The sequence below is a fragment of the Chiloscyllium plagiosum genome, chromosome 9 (assembly GCF_004010195.1).
Source record: "Chiloscyllium plagiosum isolate BGI_BamShark_2017 chromosome 9, ASM401019v2, whole genome shotgun sequence".
NCBI classification, from domain to species: domain Eukaryota; kingdom Metazoa; phylum Chordata; class Chondrichthyes; order Orectolobiformes; family Hemiscylliidae; genus Chiloscyllium; species Chiloscyllium plagiosum.
In genome coordinates, this window is record NC_057718.1 from 82172177 (window position 1) to 82199730 (window position 27554).

The following is a 27554-nucleotide window of genomic DNA, read 5'->3' on the forward strand; positions in this document are numbered from 1 at the left end:
TAAAGGTTCAACATGGTAGGCTGCTCTGGAAGGTTAGATCGCGAGGAATCGAGGGCGAGCTGGCAAATTGGATATAAAATTGGCTTGATGGTAGGAAGCAGACAGTAAAAGTGGAAGGATGCTTGTGAGTGGAGTACCTCAGGGGTTGGTGCTGGGCCATTGCTGTTTGTTATCTATATCAAAGATTTGGATGAGAACGTACAAGGCATGATTAGTAAGTTTGCAGATGACACCAAAATAGGTGGTATCATGGACAGATGAGGAAGGGTATCAGAAACTGCAGCAGGACCTTGATCAGCTAGGCAAGTGGGCTGAGAAATGGCAAATGGAGTTTAATATGGATAAGTGTGAAGTCTTGCAATTTGGAAAGTCAAATCAAGGTAGGAATTTCACGGTGAATGGTAGGGCCTTTAGGTGCGTAGTGGAATAGAGGAACCTTAGAGTTCAGGTGCATGGTTCTCTGAAAGTGGAATTACAGGTAGACAGGGTAGCAAAGGAGGCTTTTGGCATGTTGATCTTCATCAGTCAGGGCAGTGAGTATAGTAGCTGCGAAGTTATGTTACAGTTGAACAGGACATTGGTGAGGCTGCACTTGGGAATATTGTGTTCAGTTCTAGTCACCTTGCTCTCGGAAAGATGTCATTAATCTGGAAAGAGTGCAGAAGAAATTTACAAGGATGTTGCCAGGAGTCAATAGTCTGAGTTACAGGGACAAGGACTAGAGAGCATCGGTTTAAGGTTAGAGGGGGAAAGAACAAAAGGGAACCAGAGGGGCAACTTTATTTTTACACAGAGGGTGGTACGCACATGTAATGAACTGCTAGCAGAAGTGGTTGAGGTGGATACATTAACAATATTTAAAAGGTATTTGAACAAATCCATAGATAGGAAAGGTTCAGAAGGATACGGTGAAAGTCCAGGGAAATGGGGTTAGAGTGGATGGATATTTTAGTTGGCACGGACCAGATTGGGCCAAAGGGCCTACCTCTGTACTGTAAGACTCTATGACATATTATGCACTGAGCACAGTTTCAACAATATTACGTACTTGTTGCCACGTGAGCTTCAGTCTCTCAAAGTGGTCCTTCCCGTCTTCCGCACAGTCTGAACAAGTGAATCGAAAGAAGTTATCACCCCGCAAGTAACTAGGATGTTCTGCCCTTAGCTGAGCTGCAGAGAGAAAGAAAGAAAGAAAGAAAGAGAGGTTGAAAGAAAGAAAGGCAGGGCCTGATTTATGTTGAAACATGAAACGAAAATTACTTTTATAAAGATAACAAAGTATTTCAAGTCAACGGATTATGCAATATATAGGATATGCTCTGCCAAGCTCCAAAATACAAGTTGCTTCAAGCAAAGCTGATGAGACATCTCATGCTAAATGACGTGCACCATATGCCTCTTCCAAGTACTTTTTTCCATCTTCCATAATTATCAACCTCACAACTAGATTTCATACCAGAACTAAGTGATTGTTTTGAACTGTTCCAAGTGATGATAAGGATAATCACTTGGAACAGTAGCCAATTTTTACACTGCTGAGTCCGATGAACACTGAAATAAATTGTCACATATTACGTTTTAACGAGTGACTGAGGGATAAATATTGGGCAGGAAAACCAAAAATAAATCCTCTATCCATCTTCAAAATACTAATGGATTTGAAAAATTCCATTAGCAGAAAAGACAGACAACTTCTAGATTCAGCAGAAAGCACCTCCAACAGTGCAGCACAACTTCAGTACTGCCCAGGACCATCAGCAAAGATTTTATGTTGAGGTCTCTGGAGTGACATTTGGACTGAAAGGCGAGTACCCACAAGCACTCCTTGTCTGGCTCTGCATTCAAATCCTCCACTTCGGGTGGTGAAGGCACTGAATATCTGATGCATACAGACTTAATATAACATCCAGGCCCTGGTGAATGGTGAGTTCAATGCTATCAACTAGACTGGCCCTGGAAGCACCAACTGGCCTTTTGGCTTAATTTAGAATGGCAAAAATAAGCCACAGTTCTCACTCTCCAGTGTGCTTGCTGAAAGTATGAAGTAGGTCAGGCAGATTTGTGTTTGAGCAGGATTCTACTCTTACGCCAGTACATGCTCAAACAGTTTGCAAACAGCAAATGGTGAGGTGCTGGAAATAAATCAGTTTTCATAAGAAACGTACCTAGTGAGGAGTAAGTGACACAAAGAAAAGGAAATGGGAATAAGAGAAAAAAATTAAAACCATGAAAGCCACAGTTTTTTTTTTCAGAATATAAATCCACAGTATTTTGTTCATAATAAAATTGATGTCAAATATCAAAAACCTCATTTTTGAAGTACATGTACATCAAATAATAATTGTAAAGATTCACCTTTGTATTCTACAACTAAACCTGTGTCACAAATGAGCAATCCCGAATTCTTAAGCAATCACGACTGGATGCTGTTTATTGTTTTAATTGAGTGCTAAGAGTATTTGCGTTGATATTTCCTTAAAGATTCTGAAACCAACAAAATGCTATTGTGACTGGGCTTGTATACCCTTTAGTTTAGAAGACTGAGAGGGGATCTGATTGAGACATATAAGATTATTAAAGGATTGGACACTCTGGAGGCAGGAAACATGTTTCCGCTGATTGGTGAGTGCCGAACCAGAGGACACAGCTTAAAAATGGTAGACCATTTAGGACAGAGATGAGGAGAAACTTCTTCACCCAGAGAGTGGTGGCTGTGTGGAATGCTCTGCCCCAGATGGCAGTGGAGGCCCAGTCTCTGGATTCATTTAAGAAAGAGTTGGATAGAGCTCTCAAGGATTGTGGAATCAAGGGTTATGGAGATAAGGCAGGAACAGAATACTAATTAAGGATGATCAGCCATGATCATATTGAATGGTGGTGCAGGCTCAAAGGGCAGAATGGCCTACTCCTGCACCTATTGTCTATTGTCTACATTGCATTCATGATGATATTGCTGTCAGAATGGGATGTAGATTTTCTTTTGCTAGCATTCAGTGGCAACACAAAAACTAAACAGTTAATCAGCATGATGTATTTAAGTTTTGAAAATAAATATCAATAAGCTTTTAGGGTACTGTTCAATAAGCTTTTAGGGTACTGTTCAATGTACATTTGAACAAGTTTATGATCAATTATTATATAAAGCACAGGAAACATCTATTCTTAGTTAAGTCCCTAATAACATTGAAACGTGGTACTGAAAAGGATGCAGAAACAGTTCCATTAACAATCCTACAATGACTGAAATGAAGGAGCACAATGATGCAGTCAAAAAAACATTTGCTATCAATTTGTAGTACTATTTTGGTATGCTCTTAACTATATGCAGCAACCATTTCACACACAATACAGTATTATTAATAGCAGTGATGTGATTAATGTGCGTTCACACTAGGTGAGGAAAGAATGTTAGCTGGAAATACAAGATGAAACTGTGCATTTTTCTCACTGGATTGCCAGATCATCAACATCTGTCAGGATAACCACAGCTTAATGTCTCATTCACTCAAAAGGAACTTATAACACGATTCATGGGTTATCACCAACAATGGCAGCATTTCTTGCTCATCTTCAATTTCGCCCAAAAAAATGCTGGTCAGCCATCTTGAAGAACCATTGTAGATTTGTGATAAGTACAACTTTAGTGCTGTTCAGGAGGGAGTTCTAGGACATCGACTTAGCAAAATTAAAGAAACAACAATACCCTTCCAAGTAAGCAGTTGCTATCTGGACTGTTTCTTGCAAGCAGTGAAATTCCCAGGTGCCTGATGGCCTCATCCTCATATGGAGGAGATTGTGACTTTTGAATGTGCTGTCAAAGAAACCTTGATGCATTACTGCAGCCCATCTTGCATCGGCGGCACAAAGAGTCAATATTTGAAGTGGTGGACAAAGTACCATTCAGGAACGTCATTTGTTCTTGAACAGGCCCTCTTGAATATTGTTAGAGCTACATTCATCAAGGTAAGCACGAGGAATATTTTATCTTGCTCCTGACTTGTGCCTCGTGGATGGTGGAAAGGCTTTGCTGAATCAGGAGGCAAGTTACTCACTGCAGAATACCCAGATTCTGACCAACTCTTGTAGCCAGAGAATTTGCATGGCTGGTCCAGTTAGGTTTCTAGTCAATGATGACCCCTGCAGGACATTGATGGTGTGGATTCAATGACAGTAATACCATTGAATATTTAAGTGGTTAGATTGCTTAAATCTGGTATGGTGCTCATATTACTTGCCATTATCAACCCAAGCCTGAACATTCGACATGCAGCAGCACCTGGACAAAGAGACTGCTTAACTACATGAGGAGTTACAAATGCAATTAACCCACTATTATCATCAGCAAACAACATTCGTTTCTGATACTGTGAAGGAGGTAGGTCATAGAAGAAGCTGTGAAGGATGGTTAGGGTGAAGACTCTGCCTTGACAAACTTTTGCAGCTGAGATGTTCGATTCCCAACAATAAACACCTTCCTAAATTTGGCTCGAGTAAGTGGTAAGACTTCCCCAATACTTATTACTTCAATTTTACTGAGGCATTTGATGCCACATTTAGTCAAATGTTGCTGGAATATTAAGGGCTGTCATTCTCACCTTTTGAACTTAGCTCTTTTGTCTTTAGTTAGACCAAAGCTTTAACAAACTTTGGAGCCTAGAGGTTCTGGCAGAGCCCAAACTGAACATCATTGAGCAAGTTGTTGCTGTTCCATAACACTATCAATGACTCCTTCTGTTGATTTGCTGATGAATGCAAATAAACTGAAGGATGCAATTTGCCAGGTTTGCATTGTACCAGTAGGTGGTTCATTGCAAAAATATCAAGGAGAAATCAGACCCGTAGAAATCAGACCCATTGCACATCAAGATTTCATGTAACTTAAGCTGCAGTGGACTTGGAACTATATCTCTTGGCAATGCATGACATATAGTTCTTTGTCCACTACACACTTTAATGGGTATTACTTCATTCAAATCTTCATATGATATGAACACAACTTAGAGAAATGTCCTACATTGGAGGAAAAGGAAGCCCATGAAAAGCCAAAATTGGAAAATACTGCAATTGTACAAAGCCATCACCTTTGAAGACAGAAAATAATTTGGGTTTAGATCCTTTGCCAGATCTAGACTGAAGGCAATATCTTGAATCTGATTGCATTTAATACCATTAAGAAACTAAATGAACTTTTGAGTTTCCAGTCCTGATTGAAATTCTTCAGCCCTGCTGTATTTATAGCACTTTCCATATTATTATGTTTTCTTTCCAGGAGATAATTGTATTAAATTTATAAAAGAAAACAACTATGGTCAGTTCTTCTATAATGCAATGGTTACATTCTTCGGCAACCCCACATTATACAAAAATTGTGCTTTAGAGAAACAGCGCTTAAAGTTTTGGTGCCGTAATCACATTAAGCCAACACACGTTTTTAAAGTTCACACTTTAGAAACAGCGTCCCCAATCCATCAATCGTGTTACAACAAATTTGCATTTATGAAACACAGGTTATAACACTAAACCTAACTTTGCAACTGCAAGAATCAAGTTATGAAGGTGACAGCAAATTGTAAATATAAACAAAGTTTCACTGTACTATTAGAAACACTGGGTCGAATTTATTTCTTTTTGATTCCAAGTGTGAAGGCTGGCCTAGTAGCAGGAAGGAAGCCTGTTCAAGGAGGAGAAAATGAGGCCTGCAGATGCTAGAGATCAGGGTCAAGAGTGTGGTGCTGGAAAAGCACAGCAGGTCAGGCAGCATCCAAGGAGAAGGAAAATCAACGTTTCGGGCATAAGTCTTTCATCAGGGTTTTCTGAAGGGCTTATGCCCGAAACGTTGATTCTCCTGTTCCTCGGATACTGTCTGACCTGCTGTGCTTTTCCAGCACCACAATCTCAGAAGCCTGTTCAAGCATGGGTCAGGTTTTAGAGTCAGAGTGACAGTCACACAGCAGAGAAACAGACCCTTCAGTCCAACAAGTCCCTGCCGAATAAAGCTCCAAACTAAAGTAGTCCCACGTATCTGCTCCTGGCCCATATTCCTCCAAACCTTTCCTATTCGAGTACCTATGATAACTTTCTTCTCAGTTGTTCATTACATATGCACAGAAATTAAAATGCCAAATTTTATGATGTTATAAAGTTATGTTAGGACACTATGATGCCCGCCAGGACATTACCACCTTTGATATCAAGATGCCATATTTAAAAGACAGCTGGACAGAACTTCACTCTCTGCAACAAAGGAGCATCACTCAATCTGTGCTCATCAACCCACCCACTCCAGGTAATATTAAAGACCAGGAAAAAAGCAGAAACTCTATTTGACAATGTCTCCATAACAGTTCTTCCGAATGCTGTCCAGGAGAGAAGGAAAGTTCTTTACCCTTTGAATATCAATAAGAGGCCATCCTAACTGATGAAGGCAACCTGGAGGGAGGCAGCTGCAGAGATCAGTACCATGAATGACTCAAACTACCTGGCTTCAGTGTCAGAGGACAAATGATCACTGTCTACTTCATTTGCCCATAGTTATGAATTAACACTGTAAGGTTGCCAGTGCAAAAGAGTGCCACACAGAGTTAGGTGTCAGGCATCACCATCAGATACCTGACACTTCATTGCTGATACCACAATAATACTGCCTCTCACACATGTGCCAAAGTGCACAACAGTCAGCAGGTCATCCACCATTATCACAACTAACAGATTTTCACCAAAAGCTTGCAAGATTTCAGAATACAATAACAAAAGATTGTCTTTTGAATTCAATACCACTTAACTGTCCCAACAGGCCTGCTGGAGCTGGCTTGTTGGCTCAGTCAAGCTTCACTACTAACTCTAAGTATTTAACAACAAGTTAAACTACATGTCACTGACACCTCTCATGAACTGATTAATATATTCCAATCACAAATAAGAATATACCAAGTTAATAGGTATGAATGGAGAGCTGACCAAGGTCAATCGGATGAATTGGCTAAAAGTTATGATAGTAAATAAACATATGGGAGATATTCAAAATATTCAACAAAAATACATTTCAATGAAAAACAAAGACTATGTGATAAAAATCTAAGCATGGCTTATTAAGGATTTAAAAGGTAGTATTAAGTTAAAAGAAGCTTACAACACTATAAAGAACAGTGTTAAGTCTGAAGAATGTGTGTTTTAGAAACCAAAGAGCCATCAAAATGCTGATAAAAAGAGAAAAATTAAATGAGATTAAAGCAGCCAATAATGTACGAAACTGGTTAATGCAGAAAAATAGAGTAGCTGAAGTAATATTGATCCCTTAGAAGCAGAGACCGAAGAAACGATCATGAAAACTAAAGAAACGGCAGAGATGTTAAACAAGTATTTCAAAATCTAGAGATTAATCAAGAGTGAGGAAATTGAGCTAGTTAATAATATCAATAAAGCAAAAGCACTAGAAAAATTCATGGAATCAAAATCTAACGATTCACAGGATTGAATGATTAACATCCCAGCACTCTAAAATTAGAGTTGGCTGGCAATATAGTGAGTTCATTAGTTATGATTTTTCAGAATTCCCTAAATTCTGGAACAGTTCCAGCAGACTAAAAATTAGCCAATATAATTCTGATATTTAAGAAAGGAGAAAAGCAAAGAACTGTTAGCCAGATAGTTCAACTATGATAATCAAGAAAGTGCTGGAATCTATTATTAAGAAAGTCTGAACATTGTTATGCTTTTCGAATTACAATCAGATCAAGTCAACTTAGTTTTAAGAAAGGAGAATCCCGGATGATAAAATATATTGAAAAGGTTTTGAGGATGTAATCAATAGTATAGATAAAGGGAACCAATAGATATAGTAGACTTGCATTTTCAAAAGGCTAGGTTCTCTTGAAAGCTTAATAGACAAAATAAGAGTTCCTGGAGTTGCAGGTGATATATTAGCATGGATAGAGGATTAGTGAATAGGAACCAGCAGAAGGAATAAATGGAACTTTTTTTTTAAACAATGGAATACTGCAATATCAGTGCTGCGGCCTCAGCTACATAGAATCCATATTCATGACTTGGAGGAAGAGATAAAAAGTAATACATCTATGTTTGTTGCTGGTATGCAGCTAGGAGAGAATGCAAGTTGTGAAGAGGACAAACAGACTGAAAAAGAACATGCATATAGGTTAAGTGAGTGGAGTACAAGGTGGTAGGTGGAGTATGGTGAAGTATGAGGTTATTTACTTTGGTCTGAAAAGAAGATTTATAACTTTAAACAACTTGTAAAGATAGTCAATATCAATGTTCAGAGAGACTCGGACATACTTGTATAATGAACACAAAAAGCGTGTAGGAACAGCAAACAGCTAGGAAAGCAACTGGCATGTTGGCCTTTCTGACAAGGAGTTGGCATAGAAGAATAAAGTCATCCTGCTACAACTGCACAAGGCTTGGGTGAGGGTGTCCTATGCCTACTTTGCTTGTGCCTCAATTCACGTCATCTGATGCAAATTGTTCTTGATCCTGTGCCACCTGTTCAGAAGCTTCTCCACATTCTCATCAAATGAAGAATAAGGATCAATGATATGAAATTCCACAAGGCCTCCCTCTCTGCAGGGCTCGAGATTGTGCAGAGTACAGTGAACTACCATGGCACAAGACACCAGCACTAGAATATGCTGAAGGCCTCCACAGCCATCTTCAGTAACTCAACGGCCTACATGTCACTTTAATGAGCAAGGAGAAAGTGCCATATTTCTCTGCTGTTGCAATGAGTGCTCCTCACAGGCATGGGCACCATATCCTCAAAGAACAGCGCTTATGCTGATTCACTTTCAACAGTTGCAGAATTGCACACAGATGGCATGGAAGCTCTCCTTGTTCACAGAGGCCACTGACTGAGCACTGGGAAACTTCACAATCATGTGTGCAGTCAATACCACCTCGGTGAATCCAGCCATAGTCCCCAAAGTCCCCTTTACAAATGTGACACTGCTCCAGAGTATCACTTGCAGAATATACTGTATATACTCAAATAATAGTCAATCTCATGTAAACGTTAACCCCCTATTTTTAACCAAAAACATCTGGAGTTTTCTATTTATCTCATGTAAAAGTCGGCCCTAGTTCTTCACATCAGATAACAGATCAACATTTGTGAGCCAGTCTGCCAGCCATCCAGTGTGCCAGCTGTCGCACTCTGCTCCTGGAATCCATTCTGCCGGCCGTCGCACTCCGCTCCGGGTTTCCAGAATTATTGTAATTTGTTATGTTTTCTTTTAATTATTTAGAGATTAATTGGGCTTTTGCTAATGATACAGTATGAATTGTGACAGCCATGAATTCCAGCCTTTCATAAGTAGAATCCATGTAATAGTTGACTCTGTAAATTTAACTTTAAAGTAAAAAAATATTTGACTAAATATGGTACATCCTGCCTCGCTGACACCTTTGTATGACCCCTTCGCAATAGTGCTGGGCACTCGTGTAGGCTCTTACTGCCAGCTAGAAATGGTCATTGTTCACAACCCTTCCCCTTCCAGCACATTTTGCCTTTTAGATAATTAGTAGAGGCAACACTGATGTCCCACCTTACTGCTATGATTTCTAGCTGGTCAGGTTTTGAAGATATGTTAATCTCATGCACTGCTCAAAAATACAAACTGCATCATAAAATTCAAGTCAGTTACATTCAAACTTATGTTGATTACTTTCTATCAAGCTCAACTGATATCCCATGTCACAGCACAATGTTCAGCCATCTTTCCCACTGCTTGTAAATTCCCTACAAGGAATTCCTCCCCATATGCTCCACTGTGCCTCATACCCCACTTACAAACCCTGTAAAATTTCAGCTTGTCAGTAATCATCCTCTTCCTATGCTTATAACATTATCCACAACATATAAAATTAGTATTGAGTGGACAATTACATGAATCTTTCTTCCCTGAACTGCTCTCCCAACTTTCCCCTTATACAAAATAAGCTGACCTCCACTCATTATACATTTATACACAGCCCATTCCCAAGCTAGATTGATAACTGGGAGAAGCACAAAATGAATAAGAGTTAAGGAATACAAGGAAACTCTGATGTAGATTACTTACAGTGTGGAAACAGGCCCTTCGACCCAACAAGTCCACACCGACCCGCCGAAGCGCAACCCACCCAGACATTTACCCCTTCACCTAACACTACGGGCTATTTAGCATGGCCAATTCACCTAACCTGCACCTTTTTGGACTATGGGAGGAAACCAGAGGAAACCCACGCAGACACGGGGAGAATGTGCAAACTCCACTTGGTTCATTCCTATTTTCATCCCCAAACTTTGGTAATACAGAAATAACACTTACACAAACCAAGAAGCTAGTGGACTGGCAGAAATAGGTTCCTGAACCTTATTGACAAATTAAGGGTGATCTGGAAGCACCTAATGCACCTCCACAGATAGTCCACTCCAGAAGAAAATTTATTTCAGGTCACCTGCAGCGGCCCTCAGGTACGTTCAATAAAAGGGTGATTGCTACGCTAAGTCATGTGGACATTACTGCTCTTCCAGAGAAAGTTATTTCTTACAAAGTATAAATTTAAACATATTTAGATGAAGATCACAGCAGTCTGTGAAGAAGCCAAACAGGGAAGGTTGCCTGATTCAGAGGTAACTAATTTTTATATAGATGATCTTCAAAAGGCAGTATACTCTTAATTAACCGATTCTGGGAGTCTTAGACTTCCAACCAATCTGCCTAATATATGAAACCCATGAATTTAGAAGTGTGCTAACAAATGCAGGTTCTCATTCATACAGATTTGTTTTGCACACTTTTTAAACCTTATAAGAACCAGTGCAATACATACAATTTCAAAGAAATTAAAATGGCTACAATGTCTCTCGCATATCTGGGAAATCTGGATTTTTATGATAAATTTTCAAAGGTGGTTGTAACCTTTTATCATTTTAGTAAACCTTGTAGCATTTTAGGCCCATGCAGTATCCTATTGCAATTCTGGTAATCATTTATTAGGTTTGGCAGCATTTGTGGAGAGAGGAACACATTTAACTTTAAAGTCTATTATGACTAGGAGAAAGTGAGGACTGAAGATGCTGGAGATCAGAGCTGAAAAATGTGTTGCTGGAAAAGCGCAGCAGGTCAGGCAGCATCCAAGGAGCAGGAGAATCGACGTTTCGGGCATAAGCCCTTCTTCCTGAAGAAGGGCTTATGCCCGAAACGTCTATTCTCCTGCTCCTTGGATGCTGCCTGACCTGCTGCACTTTTCCAGCAACACATTTTTCAGTCTATTAAGACTCCTTCCCAGAGGAAGCCAGACCTACTGAGTTTCACCAACATTTTGTCTTTTAATTTAGGATCTCCAGTATTTTGGTCTTCTATTGACAATCAAAACTGGAGGCTAATACTGCATCTAATCTACAAATAGATTTATTTTGTCTTTTGGTGTTACTTATGGATATGATTAAATTTTCATAATCCTATTTTTTAAAAAGTGCATTTTGAATGTACAAAACACATTACCATAAGCAGTTCTAATGCCTTTCATTTTTTACTGAATTCTACCACATAAGATCAATTTTCCACTGTAATTTTGAGAAAAGTTTTGGACATTAAAGCAATTCCATTATTTTAGTCTAACAAAAAGTACCACTGTTTCACTATTTCAGGAGTAAAATACATACTTGCAGGTATCCATTTCTGGCATTTGTCACAGTAATACGACATCTCTTCCATCCAGGATGCTTCCCCTTCATCACCTAACTCACTGTTCAAAGAATCTCCACTGTGATCGTGGGACAGATCTACCGAAGCCTGATCTTCTGACTCAACTATTAGTAAGGTTTCCCCTTCAACTTCTCCTTCCTCCAAGCCTTCAGAGGCAGTCATTCGTGCACATTCATCCTCCATTTGGCGAGCAGTTAAGCTTTTTGTCTCTTCATTATCATCCATCTTCCCAAACCCCTGGCAAAGCTTACACTAGAAAGAGTCAATGGCTAGAACATCACAGCAGTCACCCAAATAGCAGCTTTATTCTTTATAAGTTAAATAATACTAAGATGTGTTTTTCTAGAATTATGGTGGGTAAAAATATCTGTCATCTATAAAACATCCAAAGTCATCACTGCTCATTTAAAGAAATGAGGCAATTGCTTTTCAGACTGTTAAGAGCTTCCCGGTGTCAATGAACTTTGCTGACGTCGATCTGCTTCCAATTTCTTTGTCAGACTAATCTGTTCCTCCAAAATTCGAAGATTCTCCTTTTTGCGTGCCTGTCGTTCAAGGTCTCTGAAAACTCCTTCTCTCAACCTCTATGGAAAGAAAAAAAAGATTTAGCTTCTTTTAAAAACTCAGCTAGTGATCAACACAAAAGTTACATGAATTTGCGCAACATTACTGTGCAACTTTAAAGATGCACATCCTAATCATCCAAGTGACTGGAAGTTCAAACGCAGAAGCAAAAAAAAATGTGATTTTCCAATTGAAGACCTTAATAAGAGCTGAGATAGTTTAACCAATTGAAATGTTGCCAAATACAAGACCTATATCATGTTTCGTGTTAACCTGTGTGTGGAGGTTTATCAAAAGCTGATCCTAAAGAACACCATCTCAATCACATCACATCAGCCTTTAAAATGTGAGATTCTAGATTCAAGTACTAAATATTCCTCAAGCGTCCATTCGTCTTCCAAAAATGCAGTAAGTATAATAAGTAGTTGAACTGCTTATCAGTTTAACTTTCTAGCAGTTACAGCAGGAGTCCATCTAGAGTTATTAATTTTTAAACTAAAATGATGGAGCAGGTACTTCACTGGGCCACGTCTGTAATGTTAATCTTAGAAAAGAACCAACTCCATAGGTCTACTAATAATATTAGAAGAGTATTAAACATGGCCCAGGTATGCCAGCAAGGGTCGATTCCGGGCTTGGTAGTCTCCCTGGATGCAGAGAAAACGTTTGGCCAGGTGGAGTGGCTGTACCTCTTATGTACTGGAGGAGTTTGGTCTTCGAGGGTCTTTTTGCCAGGTGGGTGGCAGCGGTTCTCACTAATGGTATAAGGTCGGATAATTTTAGTATCAGCAGAGGCAGCCAACAAGGGGTGCCCTCTCTCGCTGCTATTATTTACATTGGTGATTGAGCCGCTCGCCGACGCCATCCAGAGGAACCCCAACATAATTGCTCCGGAGGTAGGGTTAGGGAGGCATATGATCATCCTGACGCAGATGACGTTCTTCTCTTTTTAACTGATCTTATGACATTTGTGCTCAATTTAATAGAAGGGATTAATCTATTTGGTTTGTTTTCGGGGTATAAAATTAACTTTATGAAGTCAGAGGCTATGACTGTGTGGGGGGAGGGCTTTACTAGAATATACAATCTTGGGAATGGAACCAGTTTCCCTTTCAGGTGGTCATAGAGTGGTCACAGGTAAGTTTCTTGTATGCAGACATTTTTATCACCCCAGCCTTTGATCAATTATATAAAGCTAATTTTGTGCAGTTGCTACAAAAGATAAGGCAGGACCTTCGGCACTTCCGATATCTTGGTTGAGTAGAATAGCTCTGGTCAAAATGAATATTCTTCTTCACATCTTATATCCCATGCGAATGCTCCCTTTGATGCTGCCTAGGCAAGCACTACGGAGGCTTGACAGTTGGCTTGGATCTTTTATCTGGCATCATAGGCGGCCTCTTATTAAGCTGGCCAAACTGCAGCTTCCGCATGGGAATGGGAAGTTTGAAATTCCTGGATTTTAAGAAATGTCAATCGAGTTCCTTACTATCCGATGTGACTGACTGGGCTTGCCAGGCTCTGTGGTCAATCTGACTGGACATAGAAATCTCCCAGGCAAAATGCCCCTCATCTATTTACTGTTATGGACCATTGTATAAACCCAATTGTTCTTAACACGGTTAAAGCATGGACAATGATACGATAAGGTGAGGGCAACTAACAAAAACTTCCCCTTTCACTCCCATAGTAGGAATGTTAGGATTCCATCTGGGGCTGATGGACTCTGGCTTTAAGCTCTGGCAGTTTAGAGGAGTCTCTTGTTTGGGAAATTTATTTGATAGGGAGGTCATAATGTCTTTCAAGCAGCTGAGTCAGAAATATGAGTTATCTAGGAGGAACCTTTTTCGTTACTAACAGGTTAGGCACTTTATACAGAAAAAGATGACATTGATGGTTAGTCCCTATAAGTCTGATATGGAGAGGAGAGTGCTTCAGTCTACAGGCGCTCTCTCCATCAGCACCCTCTATCACTTGTTAAGAGGCAATGTTTCAAAGGATACTGAGCAGCTATGTGGAATCTGGACTCAAGAATGGGTGTAGAAATCTCAGAGGGATGGGAGGATATTTGGTAGAACATAAGAAAGATTTTGATTTGTAACGGGATGCAGGCTATGCAATTGAAGGAACTCCACAGGGCTCATTTGGCACAGGGGCAGCTTGTAAAATTTAAGACTGCAGCGACCCAATGTGCCCCAAATGTAAAACAGATGTTGGTATTCTTACTCATTGTTTGTGATCATGCCAAAAGCTTCATAGGTATTGGGGTACCACCGCGAGTGTTTTGGAAGAGGTTACTGAGGTTAAGGTGGATCCAGTGTCCCTCCTTTTGGGCTTGCCAAATCTCCCTTCTTTGGACACATGAGAAGAAACTGTTTAATATTATTTCATTCTGGAGAGGGAGAAACATTCTAATGAGCTGGGTGTCAGAGAATCCTCCAGAACTCCCGGGATGGTGTAGATTAGTCATGGAGCACATCCCCCGGGATTTCCTTACAAGTATGGTGCTCCAGAATATGGAACTGTTTGACAGAACATGGCAGCCCTTTCTGAATTATATAGATGCAGACTTGTCGGCTATATTGGTCAGGGACTTTGTGTAGTCATGAGGACTATGTCTGGTGGTCGGGGGGGCCCTGTGAGGAAGAATCCCAAATAAATACGGGTTTGCCTACTGATGCTCCCGGTGGTGGGGAGCTTTGGTGGGATTGCGCTGAGTGTAGTAACTTAACTGAATGTAATTTAATTTACATTGGTTTAACTTGGTTTAATTTAGCTTTTTTTAGTTATTTATTGAATTGTAGTTTTTGTAGGTTTTTTTCCCTCTCACCTCAGTGGTTTGTGGAGTAGAGTAGTAGTTTGGTTACTGTTACTGTCGTTATACTATAATGTTGTTTTACTATTTTGTAGTGATTTTGTAATTTTGTAAAAATATTTACAGAAAAACAAAAGAACCAACTCCTCTGTTGCATCTTTTCAATGGCAGTCAGGAATCCACAATCCACTAAGTATAGGGGTTGGGAGGTCATAATGCAACTGTAAAAGACCTTGGTTAGGCCACTACTGGAATACCGCCTGAAATTCTGGTCTCACTCCTATAGGAAGGATGTTGTGAAACTTGAAAGGGCTCAGAAAAGATCTACAAAGATATTGCCAAGGTTGAAGGGTTTGAGCTATAGGGAGAAGCTGAGTAAATCAGGGCTATTTTCCCTGGAGCATCGGAGACTAAGGGGTGACCTTATGGAGGTTTGTAAAATCATGACAAGCACGGATAGAGTAAATAGACAAGGTCTTTTCCCAGGAGTAAGGAAATCCAAAACTAGAGGGCATAGGTTTAGGGGGAGAGGGGAAAGATTTAAAAGGAACCTAAAAGACACTTTTTTCACACAAAGGGTTGCTCTTGTATGGAATGAGCTGACAGAAGAAGTGATGGAGGCTTGGTACAATGACAACATTTGAAAGGCATCTAGATGGGTATATGAATAGGAAGGGTTTAGAGGGATATGTGTCAAATGCTGGCAAACAGGACTAGATTTATTTAGGATATCTGGTCGGCATGGATGAATTGGACTGAAGGGTCTGTTTCTGTGCTCTGACTCTATGTGTGTTGAGCCACATGTATATTAAAGTTTCACATTCCTGAAAGTGCCAACAAGAAACAGAAAGTGATGGTGCAAGAGTGTAACATCAGGTACAGTATTAACCAGACAAGTAGTACAAACCCAGTGTTAGAACTCTTGGCACATTCTATAATGATCTTAGCTGGTTTACTTTCCACTGATCATTCTTGCTTTTTCCATAAACAAGGCCCCCTTGATCGAAAAACAGTCTACATCTCAATATCAAGCATCACTAGCAACAGAACTCCTCAGTTAGTATGTTGGGTGCACTTTTTAGCCAAGTAATGATTATTACAAAGTCAATTTTGGAACTTCTTTAACATAAGTTTCTAGCTTTCCTTGTGAGGTATTATCTAAGCTGAGATACTGCCTGTTTCTCTCTCCCATTCCCTATCTTAAAGCAAAGAAAAAGGACCAACCACTCAGAGGTAACAAAGTTATCTGAGCCAGACAACTAAAGAGAATAGATTGGATATAACACAGAAAAAAATGAAACATCACACCACCATGGAGAGAAAGGATTATGAATTATCAACAGGAGGAAAGAGAAAATTGATGAAGACAAAACTGAACGATGGAGTCCAGAGCAAGCAGCTACATTGACGGAAACTTTAAAGCATTAATGGCTGCTAGAATGACCGGAAGAGAAGGAAGGGAGGTAAAAGTTAGAAGATTGAGAGGGAAGACAAGATAAGATGTCAGAAAGAGCAGTAGAATGGGGTATAATGGAAGAGACAATGTTGTGACAAGAAAGAAAGGAAAGGAGAGGTGCCATGACTGCTGATTTTTAGGATTCTAAAGGAACTGCCAAAGTCTGATGAGGAAAGGGCAACAACATATCGTTAATATTGCAACTTTTATGACATCTAATTTTACAACTCTGACATCAAAGCACCTTTCACAATTTAACATTAAGCAGCACAGCTGAGCAGGCTTGACTGCACAATGAAACCCAAAATAACCAAAAGGTTTCGTTAAACGATAGGTAATATAGGCAAGTTGTAGATGTTTGTTCACACACAAAACTCCAATCAAAAAGGTGTTAGCCATTAGATAGAAAGAAATGTAAAAGAGTGAAGGGAAGAACCTTTCAAAGCAGGAAAATGTCATTTCAGACTGTAATTTGATTCTACTCCAAGGAACATACAAGATTATAGAGAGTTTATTTTAAATAAAAAAAGAAATATACTAGAGCAGTACTACATTTTGTTGCCAACGCAATTCATTACTGGAAGTTCCAACACAACCATAATAGTAATATGAAAAACCGTGCCAAGAAACTCTTGCTTCAAAAATTATACACAATGTATCAGAAAGCAAAATCATTTGCAATTTTTTTTATCAGAGGGTTATCCAGTGTATTAGGAGAAAGTGAGAACTGCAGATGCTGGAGACCAGAGTTGAAAAATGTGGTGCTGGAAAAACACAGCAGGCCAGGCATCATCCGAGGAGCAGGAGAATTGGCGTTTCGGGCATAAGCCCTTGATTCCTGAAGACGGGCTTATGCCCGAAACGCCGATTCTCCTGCTCCTCGGATGATGCCTGGCCTGCTGTGGTTTTCGAGCACCTCATTTTTCAATAGCCAGTGTATTACTCCATTAACTTGTTAATCAATACCATGGGACACAAAGATAGCATGCAAACAACTTGATGGTGCATGCACAATCTGTCACAACTATCTGCAACATTATGCCAGGGTGGAGGTCACAGGAATGCAGTTAAGGAACATGAAGGTGACTCTGGGATAATCTTGACCAAAGTGGCCAAGCACTGACTTTCACTAATGAAGTCTCTCAACATGTACATATGACAACAGCACTCACAAATTGGCAATGCCAAACATGTTCAGCTCAGGAGTTTTAAAAGAGTCTATCCTGCAGACAATGATTCTTGTATTGATAATTATGCAGCAGAATCACAAGATTATATATTCATTTTAGCAACAGGTCATTTTAATGAAAGTATCCTAATTTATCTGGAAAAAATGGCGAAGACCAAAACAATACAAGATCACAAGTCATCCTTCACTGGAATCAATTTTTCTCATCATGCAATGGCTTCAAAGGGAAAAATCCATATTGAACAGTACAATAGTAGAAGAAACTCTGGACTATGCCAGCCCTCTTACACCAATAAAAAAGGAGGAACTGTTGCCAAAGTTAGTCAAGAAATCCATTTTTATACACTGGATCATAACATAATGTTGACAGAAACTGCAATGTTACAGGTAATCAATCAGCTGTTAGTTAAAAGCTATTGAGCTAACTAAAAGCAAATGCTTACATTTGAGGCTAATTTTATTTGGGCTTTGACAATGCAACATTTAAAAATTCTGTGATTTTTGAGAAGATTTGTAGCTCAGGTTGAGGTTCGGGTTGTAAGTTTGCTTGCTGTGCTGGAAGGTTTGTTTACAGATGTTTCGTCACCATATTAGGTAACATCGTCAGTGAGCCTCCAGTGAAGCACTGATGTTATGTCCTGCTTTCTATTTGTGTCTTGGTCTCTTAAGCTGGATGATATTTCCAGTTCTTTTTCTCAGAGATTGGTAATTGGGGTCCAAATTTGTGTGTTTCTTGATGGAGTTCCAGTTTGAATGTCAGGTCTCGAGGAATTCCTGTGTGTCTCTCTGTTTAGCCTATCCTAGGATGGATGTGTTGTCCCAATCAAAGTGGTGTCCTTCTTCGTCTGTATGGAAGGATACTAGTGATAGTGGGTCATGCCTTTTGGTGGCTAGTTGATGTTTGTGTATCCTGGTGTCTGCCTGTCTGTCCAATGTAGTGTGTGTTACAGTTCTTGCATGGTATTGTGTAAATGACATTTGTTTTGCTGGTTTGTTTTGTATAAGATTCTTTAGTTCATCAGCCGCTGTTTAAATGTGTTGGTAGCCCCATTTACCAACCTCTGAGAAAAAGAACCGGAAATGATATCACCCACCTTAAGAGACGAGACACAAACAGAAAGTGGGACACAACACCAGCATTTCATCAAAGGCTCACTGATGATGTAATCAAGCATGGTGACGAAAACAAACCTTCCAGCTCAGCGAGCAAACTTACAACCTGAATTTGAGAATTCTGTTTATGGAGCATTTGGTAGCATTCAAATTAGGATGGCCAAGAGTACTACCTATACAAGGGGAAAATAAAAGATGTACATGGAGTACTGAACTCACTTTCAAAGCCACATTTCACTCTTCAGCAATTGTCCTCCATTCCATTTTACTCTGTGTGGATCCCAACCTAAATTCCACCCTTACGATTTCACATTCACTCATGATTATGTCTTCAATATATTCAGTGTTGCACTGTTTTGTCTGCATCCAGAGATCCACATTCAATGGCACCACCATATGCACATTCTTGACCTCTCTTCAACAGTACTGATTGTTCCCATTCACCAGCAATCTGTTCTACAGGATGAACTTGTTTGCACATTTTCGTTAATTCTATCACTTCTTCCAAGTGTAAAGTTCTGCTATGGGGGCATATATTGATCTTAGCTATGCCTGCATTTCAATTGGTTATGTAGAACATTCTTTGTTCCAAAGCAAAAACAGAAATTGCTGGAGAAACTCAGCAGGTTTGGCAGAACTGAATGGTCACCAGACTTGAAACATTAACACTTTTTCTTCCCACAAATGCTGCCAGACCTACTGAGTTTCTCCAGCAAATTCTGTTTCTGTTTCAGATCTCCAGTATTCACAGTTCTTTGTTTTAATTCTACTGAATTCCCCTTCCTTACTTATTTAATAGTAACGACTGCATCAATGCCACTTGCTGGTCTTATCCTGAACCGGGAAATTTCATTTTTAATTTTTATATTTCTGTCACCCTCACATGATGAGTCTCCACTTCTTTCCTTCCCTTCCTTGACATCTCCACTTCTAGTGATAGCTATCGACTAATATACACACGTCGACTGACTCCCCTGACTACACTTCCTTTTTTCCTCAGCTGAGGATCTTATCATCAGCAATCATTCATTAGTGAGTATGACTGTCTACCAAAGAGTCTGTCACTGGGCATGGGCTCCGCGGGTCCGCATGTAGCTGATAGACCCAGGTTACGAGAGAGAGAGAGAGAGAGAGAGAGAGAGGAGAGAGAAAGCACACGAGAGAGAAAGAAAACGAGAGAGAGAGAGAGAGAGAGAGAGACTGCACCTGCATCGTTGTGCCTGTCACATCAAACGGCTTGCACACTTGTCTTCTGGCCAGCCGTGGGCATGTACGTCACTTGATGCTTAGGCTCTGCATCTCCTGCAGCTCTGTCCTCGAACCCCACCCCCATAAACCACAACAAAGATATAATTCCCGTCCTCACATTCCACTCCACTAATCTCCAAATCCAGCCGATTATCCTCCACCATTTTCACAAAGTTTAGCCAAACCTCATCACTAAAAATATATTTCCCTCCCCACCCAATTTGCATTTCGTAGGGACAATTCTCTCTATGACTGCCTTGTTAGGTCCAAACCCCTCACCAACCACATCTCCACATCTGGCACCTTCCCCTGCTGCTGTAAGAGGTGCAAAACCTGCACCCACACCTCCATTCAAGGTGCTGAAGGATCATTCCACATCTGGCAGAGATCTACTTGCAATACCATCGAACCTCATTTACTGCATCCATTGCTCTCGATGTAGTCTCCTCTACACTGGAGAGACTGAGCGCAAACTCACAGAGTGGTTCAGGGAACATCTCTGGTCTGTACGTATCAACCAACCTCATCTTCCTGCAGCCATCCATTTTAACTTCCCCTTCCACTATCCCCACGACATGTCCATTCTGAGCACTTTATCGGTCCAAAGGCAGCACTTAGATTGTGGAGATTCATCTTGTCCATGGATGTCAGCCCTAGAGGGAGCTTCCCAGGTAAAATTAATAGTCCAAGTTTTGGAGGATTTCTCTATCGATCTTAGTGACAGGACGATCTGGGACAGACTGGTAAAGGCTTTGCATCTTCTTGAGTCTGAAACCAATTCTTTGATATGTTTCGACAAGGACATTAAAGGAGGCCTGAAGATTCTCTTCAACAAGAGCAGAAATGACATTGTCGTCCACATATTGAAGTCCGACAAGTGAAGTCAGTGACGTTCTGTCCTTGAATTTCAACCAGCTGATGTCTCCGCACAACAAAGATCATCCTGGGCTCCCAACTAGTTGCCATTAGACACAGAGTAGAAAAGCAGCAAACGTAGATGTGATTCCAGCAGAGCTTTTCAAACTTAAGAGGAGCAGAGGTTACCTGTCAGCTCCAAATGTTTTGAAAATCCCAGACAAAGAAGAAATCACTGCTGATCTCAGGGATGCTACCATCATCACTGTCTTCATGAATATCCACACCACTGGGAAACTTGTTCTTGACAAGTAGAATGGTGATACATGCAGATGGAGAAAACGGTGAGGCAATGACACATCCTGCTTGACCTCAAAGGTTTCTGTCATATTACCATTATTGAGGACTGTTGCCAACATCACAGTGTCGAAGAGACTGAGGATATTGATCAGATTCATTAGTTCTTGATTCAAACAGTTCACAAAAAAGCTCAACATTAAGTAGCTTCAAGAACCAAGCAGAACTTCTAACAATGCCTTCACCAACATTTCCAAAAGGTTAACTTAAATGGAGTGGAGGAAATCTGGAAAAAGCTGAAATTGGCCATCACCTCATGCTGCGAAGAGACCAGACGACACAAAGACTAGTTTGATGAAAATGTCCACATAATCCAAGATCTCATCAACAAGAAGGGGACGGCTCTCCATGCCTGGTATAACAACATCGCCACTGAGGCAAAGAGGACCTGATCAAGTGTATCCTAGGACATTGTGGAAAGTTAGGGAAGAAATTGTAGGGCCCCTAGCATAAATATTTGTATCATCTATAACCACGGGTGAGGTGCCAGAGGACTGGAGAGTGGCTAATGTTATTCCTTTATTTAAGAAAGGCTGTAAAGAGAAGCCTGGGATCTACAGACCTGTGAACCTAGCATCAGTGGTGGATAAGCTGTTGGAGGTGAATCGGAAAGAGAGACAGAGAGAGAGAGAGAGAAAGGCAGAGTTACAAAGTAGAATCAAAGAAACCAAGAACCAATGATGGATGCGAATCTATCCTACATTGGTTGACAGAGACCACAATCTTATTTGGAATAAGGCAAATTTTAATGGTTTGAGACAAGAACTTTTAAAGGTCGATTGGATCCCTTCGCAGATAACGGGATGACTGACAAATGGGAGACTTTCAAAAGTGTGTTAATGAGAGTTCATTTGGATTATGTTCCTGCTAGAATGAAGGGGAAGGCTAGTAAAAGTCAAGAACTACAAATGAATAAAGATATTCAGGTTCTAATCAAGAAGAAGAAAGAATCATATATTAGATATAAACAACTGAGATTAAGTGAATCACTTGATGAGTATGAAGAGTATAACGGCAGCTTTAAGAGGGAAATCAGGAGGGCAAAGAGGATATATGAGATAGCCTTGTCAGATAAGGTTACGGGGAAATAAATATTGATGTTTTGAAAACAGTTCACATTACAGAACAGGTCTTAAAAAACATAAATCTCTGGGACCTGATCAAGTGTATTCTAGGACATTGTGGGAAGTTAGGGAAGAAATTGTAGGGCCCCTAGCATAAATATTTGTATCATCTATAACCACAGGTGAGGTACCGAAGGACTGGAGAGTGGCCAATATTATTCCTTTATTTAAGAAAGGCTGTAAAGAGAAGCTTGGGAACTACAGACCTGTGAACCCAACATCAGTGGTGGATAAGCTGTTGGAGGTGAATCAGAGAGGGGGAGGGAGAGGGAGAGGGACTGCAAAGAGAACGGTTTCAAAATTGTCAACAAAAGCACAATTAGCTTATTAAAATCTAGGGAAGTTTGAAATCAATGAGGAGATGTCCTACTTGCAAATGAATGAATAATCTCTATCTTAAGGCTACATGGATGCAGGAGCTGCTCAAGGGGAAACTACAGCAGATTCTATTGTCTATTATTGTTCAATATAAATCTGATATAATACAAGGGATAGTATCTAACTCCCTGTTTAAAATATTCCAACTTTGTGAATGTGATGAAAATGCATCAGCTGTGGATTTGCCAATCTCAAGAATGTCTTTCTTTTGGGCATGAATGGACAGCCAGTTAGTGTAGAGATGAGGGATTACTTCTCAAAAGTAGTGAATCTATGGAATTATTTACCAAAACGCTGTAGAGGCAGTGTCATTAAGTACAAATTTAAGGCTGAAATTGATCACTGGGGAAATCAAGGTTATAGGGAAATGGTAGGAACATGGCCATTAGGAGGGTCAGATCAGCCATGATCCAACTTCATCAATGGCTTATTCCTGTTCCTATTTCTTATGGTCTTATAATCAAGGTCAAGGTAGATGGATTTTTAATCAAGAAATGAATTAAGGGTTGTAGGCTTAAAAAAACAGGAAAATGGAGTTGAAGAATATCAGATCAGCCACGTTCTTACTGAATGATGAGCAGGCTCAATGGGCTGAAACGTTCCACTTCTGTTACTACATCTTAGTCTTATATATGTAGAAGTTATTTTGAAATAAACTTTTATTTACTTATGCCTGTTGTTTTATGTCAATTTATTTCCTGTAGATTATAGGAAATAAATCATAACATGTGCAAAGATTTAAAGTTTAATGGGGTTTTGATAATTATGTAGGATATTGATAAATTCTTCTAATTCTGCTTTGAAGAAAGCTCAAGTACATCAAGAAAAGAGAATACTTAATGTCACCACATGACTGCACTGAACAAAGGAACTGTTGAGAATGAAAAAGTATTCCCTGAAATTTGAAAGAAGCCATAAAAGTGTCCTGTGCCAAATGATTAGAGAATTGCTGGTGTTGCATCATTATTTAAAAGATAATTTAAATAATAAAAATAAAGTCAGCAACAATAATTCAGAAAAAAACTAAATTACACAAGTTACATAAAGTAAAGACACAACAAAAATTTATTAAAGGCAAAAATCAGGTAAACTAACCTGTTTTTGGTGAAGTTATAGAAAGTTCATGAGGGTAATTGAGGGTACAAAAGACTTCAAAATACATTTAATTGGAGTGTCACACAATGAGCTTGTTAGTAAAGTCAATAATGAATTACAAGAACAACAACATATACGCAACATTCGCTAGGTGACAACAGAGTACTGCTGTAGATAATTTAAAACACTTGTTCATGTGTGTTTTAGATTAGAGCACTTGAGTGTAATGGGGTTCCCCAGTGATTGGATACCGTTTGTTTATATATTTTAATGACCATGAATTGGGGGCACAGAATAGAGTTTCAAAATTTGCAGATTTACTCAAGGTACGTTCTTTAAAGAGAAAAAAAATTGTTCTCTGACAAGGTACCAAGAGAACACTAATTTAAAGGAGCTGGTAACAGAATCAAAGGCAACTTTAGGGTCTTGTGGGGGCCGATCAAATGCGGTTTTCAAAAGAGCATCCGAATGATAACAAAGGGGAAAAGGGACGGGGAAGCGTAAATAGGTAATTTTTTTCCGGGTGTGATGGACTTTAATATAAAACGGTAATATTGTGTGTGCTGGTGGTTGTTTGTGGTACGCAGGCGTACACGCGGTGCTGGCAGTTGCTGCAGTCCAGGCCTGATGGAGACGGGAGGCCCAGAGCCGCTGGCGAAAGGCGCCAGGAGACAACGCGGGGCCACACGCGCCATCCCCTTCACACCGTCACGTGCTCCAACCGTCGCCTCACGAGCCGGTGGGGTTTCGGCTCAAAATCCCGCTGCGAACGAAGCGCCCTCCCACACCTCAAAGCCCGCATCCTGAAGGGGGTTGGGGGTGTCCACGACTGGGATCAAACTTCAAGCTCCAGTCCGAGGCTGCGTCTGGCCTCGAACCCCTCGCCCCGCTCTCATTTTAGCGGCTCGAATGCCGTTTGAAATACCCACCTCCCTGTCCAGATGCTGCTTAAAATGGACCCCGGCCACCGTCCCTACTGTCAGCACCACGGAAACACCGAAAACCGCCTTAGACACTGTCGACATTCTGCGGCCTGGAAATCCCGGCCCGTCACCATGGAGACCGAGACCCCATCAGCCGAACGCCGAGGACGAGATTCCAGGCGTGAACGGCCGAGTGAAGAAAAGGAGCTGGGCAGAGGGGAAGGTCCAACTGAAAGGAAACACCGTCACCATGGAGACCCTGGAGCGCGCCAAGAGTCAGATCTGACTTTGACCACACCTGAGAGCAGACGGACAAAGTCTGAAGCTTCCTTTGATTCTGATTTTGTAATCCTGAGGAAGAGCCTGTTTCGTATTTGACACAACATTCGGCTGAGAGGTCGATGTTTTTTTTTTAAACTTAGATTATACCGATGTAGTAACGGGGAACTTGGAAAATTACAATTCGACTCTACAAAACCATCATGGCGTAATGACAGGGAAATGTATTTGACATTTAAACATTTTTAAGGGTGCAACTGGCTCTGCAGACTTGTTTTAAAATTGTGGAATATTTATTTTTGCAGAAGGCATTCAATAAAACATTAATGTCGCACGAAATAAATACACAAGATAGGGGTCATGGAATTGTGGTTTCGTTCAGAATCAGAATATACGGAGGGGACACGAGGTGGCAAAATAATTTAAAGAAGCTTCAAAAGGATTTCAACCAGTTAAGTGGGCGAAATAGCAATTGAGCAATTTTGATTGGAAGAATGAATAAGCAGAATATTTTTAAAAGCAACTAATTAATGAATGTTGGCATAAGCAACGACATTTTAAGATTGTACAAATTACAGTGTAAATATGCAATTATAGAGAACAATAAGGAAGGCAAATTACATGTAATTTCAAGCAGGAGAGGTGGCACGTATGGGGAAGGAAGTCTTGTTGCAGTTTTCTTAAGGATATGAGCATTGCAGTCTAGAGAGCATTTATTGCCCATAGCTAATTTCTCTTAAGGTGGTGGTGAGCTGCCTTCTTGAACCACTGCAGTCCATGTGCTGTATGTTGACCCACAATGACCTTACAGAGGGAATTCCAAGATTTTGACCCAGTGACAGCGAACAAACGGTGAAGTATTTCCCAGTCAGGATAGTGAGTGCTTGAAGGGGAACTTGTAGGTGGTGATGTTCCTATGTATCTGCTGCCTCTATCCTTCTCGATGAAAATGTTTATAAATTTCAAAGTGCTATCTAAGGATCTTTGAATTTCACATTTTGTAGATAAAACAGTGCTGCTACTGAGCCTTGATACTGGAGAGAGTGGATGTTTGTGGCTGTGTCAGTCTGCTTTGTCCTGATGGTGTCAAGCTTCTTGAGTGTTATTGGAGCTGCACCCACCCAGGCAAATGGGAAGTATTCGATCGCACTCCTCACGTGCTTTGAGAAATCGAAGTGAGTTATTCGCCTCTGAACATTGTGCAATCATTGGCAAAAATCCCCACTTATCTTGTGATAGAGGGAAGATAATTAACAAAGCAACTGAAGATGCTTGGGCCTAGAATACTACCGAGGAACTCCTGCAGAGATTACTGACCTCCAACAACTACAACCGGCTTCCAATGTGCCAGTGTTACTCCTACCAGCAGAGAATTTTCCCCCGATACCCATTGATTCCAGTCGAGAGTGTGGTGCTGGAAAAGCACAGCAGGTCAGGCAGAATCTGAGGAGCAGGAGAATTGACATTTCGGGCATAGGCCGTTCATCAAGCTCTTCAATTCTCCTGCTGTGTTTCTCCAGCACCACACTCTCGACTCTGGTCTCCAGCGTCTGCAGTCCTCACTTTCTCCTACCCATCAATTCCAGTTTTGCTAGGGCTCCTTCATGCCACATTCAGTCACGTGGTGTTGGTGTCAAGGGCTGTCACTTTCACCTCGTCTCTGGAATTCAGCTCTTTTGTTCATTAACCAAGGCTGTAATGAGCTCAAGAACTGAGTAGCCCTGGCAGAACCCAAACAGAGCATCAGTGAGCAAGTTATTGCTGAGCAGGTGCCACTTGATAGGATCATTGATGACAGCTTCCATCACTTTAATGATAATTGAGAGTAGGTTGATGGGGACAGTAATTGGCTAAATTGATTTGTTCTGCTTTTTGTGTATAGGACATACCTGGGCAATTTTCCATATTATCTGGTAGATGCCAGTGTTGTAACTACTGTAATAGCTTGGCTATGGAAGCGGTGAAATCTAGAGCACAAGTCTTCAGTATTATTGGCAGAAATGTTATCAGTAAACTTTGCATGGTCAGGAAGTAGAGATCACATCTAGAGTGAGACACAGCCTGAGTGAGTACATAATTAGGGAATTTGGTGCAGAGGGGAAAAGATGCTTTTTGCTTGTTTATTTTGAGTCAATTTCTAACTTTTTTTAACCAGGATAAATTGAAGCCCAGGAATGGGCCCAGCACTTGAGTGACACCACAGATAGTCCATAAACTCATTGGTGATAATTACTAATTTGTCTATGGAAATATTTACAAGGTACAAATTGAAAGACCTGTATGAATTTTTTTTAATCAAATTAAGAGCTAACTAATTAAAATAGAGATACTGAGCTAGATAATGTGTAGTAACTGCAAGATTATGGTCACTGGCCCCAAAGTGCTCCCCCACTGACACCTCAGTCACCTGCCCTGCCTTATTTCCCAAGAGTAGGTCAAGTTTTGCACTT

The 27554-nt window shown here is 40.4% G+C and overlaps 2 protein-coding genes across 2 annotated transcripts in view; both read right to left on the minus strand.

Moving 5' to 3' along the window:
• Nucleotides 1-12094, minus strand: part of kat14 (lysine acetyltransferase 14) — a 46602-nt gene extending 34508 nt beyond the window's left edge. Inside the window, exons 1-2 of the mRNA XM_043696335.1 lie at nucleotides 11666-12094; nucleotides 1049-1170 (exon numbers count right to left, since the gene is read on the minus strand). Coding sequence (XP_043552270.1) covers nucleotides 1049-1170; nucleotides 11666-11933 — 390 coding nt within the window. The 5' untranslated portion in view covers nucleotides 11934-12094. The remainder of the gene's footprint in view (nucleotides 1-1048; nucleotides 1171-11665) is intronic.
• Nucleotides 12095-12124: 30 nt separating this feature from the next.
• Nucleotides 12125-25533, minus strand: LOC122552985 (protein PET117 homolog, mitochondrial). The gene is made up of 2 exons (XM_043696337.1): nucleotides 24832-25533; nucleotides 12125-12292 (listed from the first exon to the last, which is right to left on the minus strand). The coding sequence occupies exons 1-2, from the start codon at nucleotides 24925-24927 to the stop codon at nucleotides 12146-12148; spliced, it is 243 nt and encodes an 80-aa protein (XP_043552272.1). The 5' UTR covers nucleotides 24928-25533; the 3' UTR covers nucleotides 12125-12145.
• Between the last annotated feature and the right edge of the window lie 2021 nt (nucleotides 25534-27554).

What these genes read in the sequence shown, in the direction of transcription:
- LOC122552985 (XM_043696337.1), bottom strand. Translation starts at nt 24,927, where the DNA reads ATGTCGACAGTGTCTAAGGCGGTTTTCGGTGTTTCCGTGGTGCTGACA. An exon ending in AGCAGCATCTGGACAGGGAG is followed by an intron (nt 12,293 to 24,831) that starts GTGGGTATTTCA and finishes TTCTTTCCATAG; the next exon opens with AGGTTGAGAGAAGGAGTTTT.